The following is a 9,252-nucleotide window of genomic DNA, read 5'->3' as shown; positions in this document are numbered from 1 at the left end:
ATTTAATAAACTATTTATTAGCAATTTTTAATAGTTGCAAAATTGAAAACATTTTAACCCACAGAAAACTTTTCGCCGTACAGAAGATTGTAGTTTAAATTAATTATAAATAAAATAAAGCTGCCGCATTTGCAGGTTTTCGACCTAAACTCTAGTTTGMCTATTTTACTTAAAATTTTAACATGTTTKTATCCATGTCGACATAAAAGTTGGTAAGACACCAACGAGAAGATATATGTGTAAGACGACCATTKAAGATGTAAAAATTGCACATGTTTTGATTCTCCGGAGTACAGTTTAAACTGTTTTAATATGCTTGGRTGCCTGGSCGCAAAGCTTTCTTTTATTCCTTCAACTTTCATCAGCAAATAAWTTTTTTTTAAAGAAGATAATCAATAAGAGAAAGACCACAAGTGTTTCTATCATTTCACAAGTGAATCGCGCATGTCCRTACSYAAGCAATTTAAAAATTTATTACATTTCTGATGTTATGTCTAGGCCACTCTGTATATACTTCAATATCCTGAGTTGGCTCARCCTTATCTTATRTGCAAAGATGCGACTGTTACGTCAATTCAAGTATTGTATGTTGGGTATATGTGTATATGCTCATGTGATAATTTAAATTGTATTGTACATGTAAAAGTGTAAATACTATGTAAAACCAATAAGAATTTATTTTTAAGTCAGGTGTACTTTGCTTTAAAATATTCAGGAATGCCACATTTAGCTTCTGATCAATTCTGTATAATTCTTGCACTGCTTAAACGCGTTTGTGTTAGAACAGATAGATGCAAATCGATCCTCCACTCATATTTAACTCCACTATTGTTTAATGCAGTTGAAATGTTAAAAGTTTTATTTGTTTCAACTCATTAACTATACTTTGCAAAGAAAAGCGAAAACCATAAGTAGCTATAAATATGAATGGTAAAAAATGTAAAAAAATCTTTTACTCAATGTTTCCTTATTTTTGCCTCACTACTATACAATYATCTACWTTGAGTAGTTACTTATTCATATTTGTCTAATTTTCATATTATTATCCTTTCTCAACATTTAAAGTTAGTTGGGCACGATGGATTAGCAAATTTCCGCGTCCTCAATTCAATCAATCTAGAAGTATAAGTTGGTCAATTGGCAACTTGGTCGCAATTGGCAATTTGGCCAATAGCGGGCACTTTAGTTTACATAATTAATCAACATTTTTTAAAATTCTTTATAAACACTAAATGTATTTAATAAAAAATACCGCTGCTGCTTTCTCATTCGTAAATCTAGGGGGCTTTATGTATTTTACTTTTAATTTTATTCTGAATAGTTGGGTCGCAACATAAAATAATATTATGTTCCAGCAATACAGTTGTTCAATCGAATCGGAAAATGCACAATTGAAAAAAATCAGTTTTCCTTATGAGAGCTGTTGAATTATTTATCGTTTAGATCACTGCACATTTAATTGAAAGAAATTGATTATGAAAATAATTGGAAAGAGACATACATTTTAACCTTGTTATAAAGCCGTTTAATTGTCTGTTTTAAGTGTTTTTATTCTGAAATTTCAATATTCGGTTTATAAGGAACAGAACTGACTGGCAAAGATATTTCATAAACATGTTGAAGCCAGTTAAAAAAAGTAACGTTTTGGCAATAGCTGCGTTTTTCTGTTGACAACATAAAATAGATATCCATTGAAAGTAATGACTGCAGTAAATTAATTTCTTAATTTTCTGCATTCTCGTTTTCTTATCGCTGTTTGTTCTTTCACGTCGACAATAAGCGGCATTAATAAGGTCGTCGTCCTCTTTGCAATAAAAATTCTCTTACAACCAGATTCTCTGAATTAAGAGGTGTTGCTGTTTTGCATATCGTCGTAGATTTCTCAGGAGCTGCTTGGAAACGATTTATAAATAACCCAAGTAAAATCTATGAATTAACCTTCCAGTTGTCCTCCTCCTGTCATAACTCAAAGGAGACCTTTTTATAAACTTCCTGATCTGCACGGCTCGGGCTGACGATCTTCTCCTCTTTGATAATCCTTCTGAGTATCTCCTGCTGTCGTTTGACGCTAATGATGTGCGAGTGGAATCTGATGAGTCGACTTCGTGCTCAGGTATAGCTTCAGAATCTCTCCTAAAAGCAAATGAAGTATTATGTATTTGTATAAGTACATCTGATTGGTGTTACTATTTAAACAAATGCAAAGTAGATTAATTACGTTTTACTTCCTGATTTAACAAAAACCAACTATTTTAGAAAAATATTAACGGATTCTACAAAAATTTAATCGAATAGCATCAAAAGCTCCGATGATTTCTGGGTCGAGTTTGAATATATTTGAAATAAGCATACGACTACGCTCCCCAAGGAAACGGAAGTTTTGACAACTCTAAAATGGTCAAACCCAGAGAATCTGAGTGAATATGTGCGAATTTGATGCTTTGCCAAATCAATGTCTCCAGGGATAAAAAATAATCTAAAATTGGGTATTTATTCGAGACTTCCGACGATTTAAAGGTTGAATTAATATCTTGAAAACTGCTGATAATCTCTAGTTAACCATATTTTCACTACAAAAATAACATCAGGGCTTTATTATTGAGGAAACATTATCTGATATAACAGAATAATGTGCAAAAATAAAAAGCAGCAGCAAGTTTAACATTGATAATGAGGCAGTTCGCACGTTATATTCCGGTACAACATTTCAGACAAATTGGAATCTGCTTTACTTTCCAAACTCCATCAAAGTGTAAAAATTTTCAAATTTCTGAGACATTTGAAAATCGCTGAGTTGACGTAAAGGCAATTTTGCTATCGCCCAGATATTAGAGAGATTGGGAATTCAAATCTCGTAGCAGTTAATCACTTAAGAAGCTCTAAAATATTATCTCGTTAGCTCGAAACCGAACGCGATAATTAGTATTATATTTCAGTCGCTCGGTTGAAGGGTTTCCATAGATAATTTTTCACAACCAATATTTATGTTTTGGGTAGTTGGTTGGTCCTAAAGGAGACTCATAGTGAAAAATTGCATAACTGCGAAAGGAAAAAAATTATAGTTTTTCCAAAGCTCAATGTTTAATAGTTTTTAAACATTGAACTGTACACGTAAGTATATTTTTCTGTAAAAAAATACGGTTGCTCCATTGAGAGGGACATAAATAATTATCTTATATTCGAAGTGTTTAACAGTTGAGCAAAGCTTCGCATCCCAAGTAACTGCAAGAAATACTTCATATATTAAGAACTACTGAGAACTGTATTTTTCTTTTCCACTCGTATCTTTGGCAGGTGTTATTCTCTTATTCTCCTTATTCTCCTCTCGTATTCTTATTATCTTTGGTAAGTGTTATTCCACCTCACCTCTGGGAGGCTGACGTCTTTTGTACCATTGTGTTGATCTGCTGCTGAATTCGTTGACAATTTTAGTTCATGTTCTTTCCCTTCGCACTGCTGTCTTATGTAATCGAGAATCTATGAGTGATGCCTCACTCACTCACAACTTATTTAATTATTTTGGTCATCATTCATTTAAAGAGGAGTGGGTAAGGTCGCCTACTCACTATTTGGCTGCCCGTTTTATTTCTTTCGTTCTTAGCGTAGTTTAGATATTGGTTGGGAAAAATGTTCGAGGGATGTATGGATCCAATTCAATGCCTGCATCCAATACACGAAACACATGTAGACGGGTGTGATGTGTTCTAGAGTTGCTTCGCTTTTTTTCAAAATTATTATTGTATCAGTTGATATGTTCTGTCTAAAAGCGTGTGGTGCTCATGTATTCCACGTTTGTTAATTTATTCTGCTAGAGTTTTCCTGATCAGTTGTGGAACAGCTCTTAGGAAGGTTGTCTAGTTGTTGGGCACTGTTCTCCGCGTTCACTTAAGTTTACTTTTCGGGGAATTCAAGTAATATAGGTTTACTTCATCCATCCTATTGAAGGCCGGATAATTCATATATGAGGAAACTTTTTTCAAGTGCCTGAGATTTACTGCCTTTGTGCCGTGGACCCTTTCGACTTATAATGTCCCATTATTTAGTTCCGACCAGGACCAACAATAACGTTTCCGTTTACTGCATTTTCAACGTCTCTTTCCCCTACAGCTTTTTTGGAATAACTCTCAAATTTATTCCGTCTTTTTATCCCTCTCGACATCGCCATTTGCATACTTTTCATCAGTTTTGATTTTTACTTTTCCAAATGATTCCACCGTCATCTTTTGAGTTACTTCTGGACGCTTTGGCATAGCGATTATTTACTTTTTCATCTCTTCCTGTCTCTCTTATCCAGGGCTCTGGACAGGTAAATATTTTTGATTGTCAGGTTATTGCTTGTTCCGAATCGATTGAAATTTTTGCTTTAAGTTTAACACCTTTTGGTTGCCCTTTCTATGAGTCGAATACATTAGTTCTGTAAAACTCGTTCTGAGCAGAAATATTAATCAGCACATCTTCATTTTCATTCATAAGTGTTTCATAAGTGTTTCGCCAGTAAAATGAAGATTTTCTCCTGAAATTCCGTCATTTCCGATTCTGCCTACAAAATAACCCAACATTATCAATGCGAATTCTTATTTTGTATAGAGTTTTTGCAGATCGATCGAGAAATTATTCCTCATTTCTCAAAGCTTGATGAGGTATGCGTTAATAAACATTTATGAAATGTTCGATCCTGTTTTCTTGAAGGTCAGTAGTCTGTTTTTCATTGAATTTATGTTGCCGGTCGACCCCTGTCGCAGCTTTACCATTTTTTCGTTTTCACTCCAAAATTTGTTTTGTATAATATGTATACAGGGTGATTCAAAATTGGCGTCATTTCTTTTAAGGGATAATAGGGGCTCACTTGGAGAGTACGAGAAAAACATTGAAATTTTCTTTTCGTAATTTCTTGAAGGTAGTAGCAGTTGAAAATCGAATTTCAACTTTGTTAAGCGTTATTTTGAAATTGTTCCATGTTTAATTGGTAGCATAATGGAATACTTAAACATTCGAAAATAAAAATTACGATCTTTGCTTCAACTTACGAAAATGTTTGATATTAAAAAAGTTATCTTCTACAATTGTTTTTGACGATTGGCTCCAGGAAGATAGTGAAGTGATAGTAGATGTTCGGGTTCCAGACACAGAGAAGCAAGTATTTGACATAATTGCACCAGAGCCTTCCAGGGGCACTTAAAGCATTGCACAATAACTGCCACTTTGTCAGGCACCAAATAATTCTGTTGAATTAACCGTTTATCCTGGTCTATTTTATTGYCACTATCTGTATAATTTCATAGCTCCSRCAGTTTTTGATAATTAATTACGAAGCAACAGGTATTTACGTAATGTTAATTAGGCAGATTACCTTGAAAAACATTGTTGCCGTCTTTCTGATAGAGTTTTTCACAAATTGCTCAGTTTTTAATAACAATTAATTTTTGAAATATTTTTTTCTGTAGATACTCCTAAAACACCGCCAGACAACACCTCCAGAGGAATGACGCYAGTTTTSAATCACCCTGTATATTTTTGTATTTTTGATAATATGAAGTTTTAAAWATATTCAACATTGCGGAAAGCTTCTTTCCSGAATTAACCTCCTATMGACAAGTCGAAAAATCGTTATCGAAATAGGAATCAACTAAACCGCAYCGAAACATTAAGGGCTAAWTCAACTTTCGATATATTTGAGAACATATTTAATTTAACCATTTGAATGGTTCTTTTGCATTTTTTTTTGTCGCARATTTCTATTTYAATAATCTGKGATCAAAATAATAGTTTTTYGTGGATTAACACTTTGCGTGTTAAATTGAGTTGTTRTCCATCTGGAGAGCCGGMATTCAATAACAAAACAAAMACTAACTTTCCTAAACTTTTAAATAAAATGATTTTGAAYAAAAATCAAACGATTTTTAGTTTTGGCTCAAKCTCAATTATAAGTTAAAGTAACTTTGCTAATAAAACACGCTTTTTTGTTTTCCATTAGGACACTTTCACAAACTAATGTCTTTTTCTTACTTGCAGATGCCGTTCAATGTTCTTTAATACTCTATATCCTTTTCAAGTAGATACGATTACGTAAGGGCTCCGACTTTAGCAATTTATGGATAATAATCATCAAACTCAATTACAAACTTATGTCAAAAGAAATGCAACGTACGTCTTAGAAAGGTGAAAATTCTTAATTTGAAACTACATATCAACTATTAATTAAAAAAGTTTCTCCCCGAGAAATTCATAGCCAGTTTCCGTGAAAAGGCCGACTGTTTATTAAATGTCATACATGTTTCACGAAAAGAGCAAGCGATGCTACCATTTGCTTCCGAATAAAAATATAAGGTTTCTGTTAATATCTAATTGATTGAACATTAATAGCGAGGACACGGGAAAAAGGTTGTATTGACACCGACAATATACCCGTAGTATTCCAATTATTTTTATAGGATTTTGTTTGAAATAAAAATGGTATCAGTTACATTCTAATTCAAATTGAGTCACCTGTAGTTCGTAAGAAAAAGTGACTAAAATGTGCATAAACTTCAAAGTTACGATTATATTGTGAATTGAAATATGATATAATTATATCAGCAAATTAATTACTGTGCCTTCATTTTAAAAACATTTAGGAAAACAAACAATATGACTCGATCCGCTTGCAACTTGTTTCATGTTCAATGAGAAACCCTCAGAAGCGACAATTTTAGATTTACCTTGACATATCTGACGACCATAAACTTGTTACGCTAGCTCTTGAATCAATCGATCTTTGACCAATGATTTCATATCGTCTAGAAGAAGTGGAATATGAAGACAGGCTTGTAACGGAAGGTCTACTTTCATTACCAACGTCAACGGAACTCTCTCTCGAAAACGCCGAGTATCTAAAAATGAGAACGGAATTAAAAATTTCATTTTATTTCTACTAATTGCACTTCTCATTACCATTTGTTATATTTGCTGAGAAAAATGTATGTGTTCATATTACTTTAGGAGAACAGTCACTTGAATTTGCTAGATAATTCAAGCAGCCATAATCTTAAACAAAAATTCAGCCATTTCTAGCCACGTCAAAAGTTAATTAAAAAGCTGTGCGATTGAGTAATTTTTGTTCAATACTTTTTTGCTTGCATTAATTTCAAATCAAAATCAATTCCTGGGCTTCAGTCATTTATTGTCTATTTATCAATTAAAATATGTTTCGGTGGTTTCCACCATCATCAGTTTCTATGTGTAGCGTTGTTGATACTTTAAGCCTTGGCATATATTTAAAATATGGCATATATATAAAATATATGCCAAGGCTTAAAGTAGCAACAACGCTACACATAGAAACTGATGATGGTGGAAAACACCGAAACGTATTTTAATTGATAAATAGACAATAAATGACCAGCCCAGGAATTGATTTTGATTTGAAATTGAAACACAGTCAGGAAAGTATGTACAAACCTTGCATTAATGTTATTCTTACATTCGTGAAAGTAAATTTTACGGAACCGATATGCTACATTTTAAAAAGAATTTACATAATGTGGAATGGTATGTATAAAATCTTTCGAGAATAGTGTCAGAATCAAATTTACATAGGCAATGTTTTCAATTTTCAAGCCGTTCGAACTTTTGATTTGGAGCCTCTTTCCACATATTATAGAAACTATATACATTTTGCTGCTCGGATAAAATAGCAGTTTTCTTTCCAAAAAAATATTTATTAGTTTTCTAGAATAACGAGTAGAAAAATAGTTTCACAAAACACTAAATAGGTGATTGATTTTGGAAACATGTTTCAAGTATGTGGTAATTGTCCAAGCCGGCATGTAAACTTTGTGATCCCATGCTATAAATAAGCCCAATTCCCCAAGTTAAATTAAAGTTAATTAGGTAAATCGCTACTAGATGCAATGTTGTGGTTCACTCAAGTCCCAAAGCCTCAAAGTGTTGAAATTTCAAAACTTGTCTTAACAGCACTTGCTTTAATAAAAGTAAGACGGTAACTTTTAAACTTGTTTAAACCAGAATTTATGCCTGCAGGTACTGCGGGCTAGAAGAATAGCATTTATAGGCCAATAAATGGTAAAACTGTGCAAACTTTACCTAGATCGACTGTGGCTGTCGGTGGACATTCTGGTAACGTTCGAAACTTCAGATATTGGTAGAATTTCTCCCAACTCTGGGCTGGGAGTTGGAGAATATGCGGGCTCAGGTGAAGCACTGTAAGATTGAGATCCATCTTCACCTTCGTTATTTCGTTCATTATCCTGCCGTTCGTAAGGAGATGACTTAGTTTTCTCCTGCACTACTGAATATACACCTAAAACGTTGTATATAAAAGTGTTATGCAGACAGTGCGTGCAAATAATCTCGACTTTTTATGTGACGAACTTAACAAAAGAGTAATCCTGATAACACATTTTAATTTAGTACAAAACATATACAATGAATAACAAAATAATTATCTCTCAGTTACTCCAAATAGTGGGACCAAATAGTGCACCTTTATACATTTGTTTTTGCCTTAACGAAGCCACAAATTAGAAAACATTGAGGTAAATTATAAATCAATATAAACTCGGGGATAACCTTCGGCCTTGTATAATTACAACAGTAAAAAAAACGACCCGTTTCAGTCTATTAATACGCCAAAAACTGCAAGGGTTAGTGAATAACTCGAAAAGCAACCATCAAAGTTTACGAACGGTCGATCCATGTTAGACCAACACCAATTACTGTATAAATCATAACAGTTAAACCCTTACCATTATAAATGCCAGAAGATGTAGTGGGAAAATCATCTTGTCCCATCTTATGCAAAGAAGCAGCAGAATATTCTCCAATGTTATTTCTGATAAAACCCCCCTCTTCAGGGGTCAGGCTACGGGGGGGCGTGGCTCTACCAGTCACCGATTTGGTTATGTTTCGAATTAGGGACCATAGCATGAAAAGTATGGTCAGCATCTCATAGGACGTTTCGTCTTGTTTGCGCTACATCATCATAGATCTCGAAAAGTGCTTGAGGAAAAGCATTTTCTCTGACTCAAAGCTGAAATGTATTTAAATCAATATAAAAAAGTTCAGTTAATGCAATTAGTGCTAAGTGCCTGGGCTTGACTTAATGCTTGCGTTGTTCCTAATGGAAATTTTCAACCAATTAACTTATTTTGTCCCACTTTAAATTCATGAGAAAGTTGCATATTACTTCTCTATATTTGTATCTACTAAATACATTTGTAATTTTTATATAATTCATACTTTAATTTATAATAT

At 33.4% G+C, this 9,252-nt stretch overlaps 1 protein-coding gene across 7 annotated transcripts in view; it reads right to left on the bottom strand.

The window, feature by feature from the left end:
• Positions 1-9,252, bottom strand: part of LOC109544355 (cAMP-specific 3',5'-cyclic phosphodiesterase) — a 796,409-nt gene that overhangs the window by 272,993 nt on the left and 514,164 nt on the right. The window contains exons 1-4 of one of the 7 annotated variants that reach the window (XM_019914475.2): positions 8,745-8,805; positions 8,083-8,299; positions 6,699-6,869; positions 1,939-2,133 (exon numbers count right to left, since the gene is read on the bottom strand). The exons of the other annotated variants lie outside the window; for them this stretch is intronic. Coding sequence (XP_019770034.2) covers positions 1,939-2,133; positions 6,699-6,869; positions 8,083-8,299; positions 8,745-8,790 — 629 coding nt within the window. The 5' untranslated portion in view covers positions 8,791-8,805. Of the gene's footprint in view, positions 1-1,938; positions 2,134-6,698; positions 6,870-8,082; positions 8,300-8,744; positions 8,806-9,252 lie in introns of those variants that run through there. 7 annotated transcript variants of the gene reach the window in all.

The sequence above is a fragment of the Dendroctonus ponderosae genome, unplaced genomic scaffold (genome assembly GCF_020466585.1).
Source record: "Dendroctonus ponderosae isolate FM_Combo_2020 unplaced genomic scaffold, Dpon_F_20191213v2 Dpon_F_20191213_5, whole genome shotgun sequence".
In the NCBI taxonomy this organism is placed as follows: domain Eukaryota; kingdom Metazoa; phylum Arthropoda; class Insecta; order Coleoptera; family Curculionidae; genus Dendroctonus; species Dendroctonus ponderosae.
This window is presented reverse-complemented; position numbering and strand designations above follow the sequence as displayed.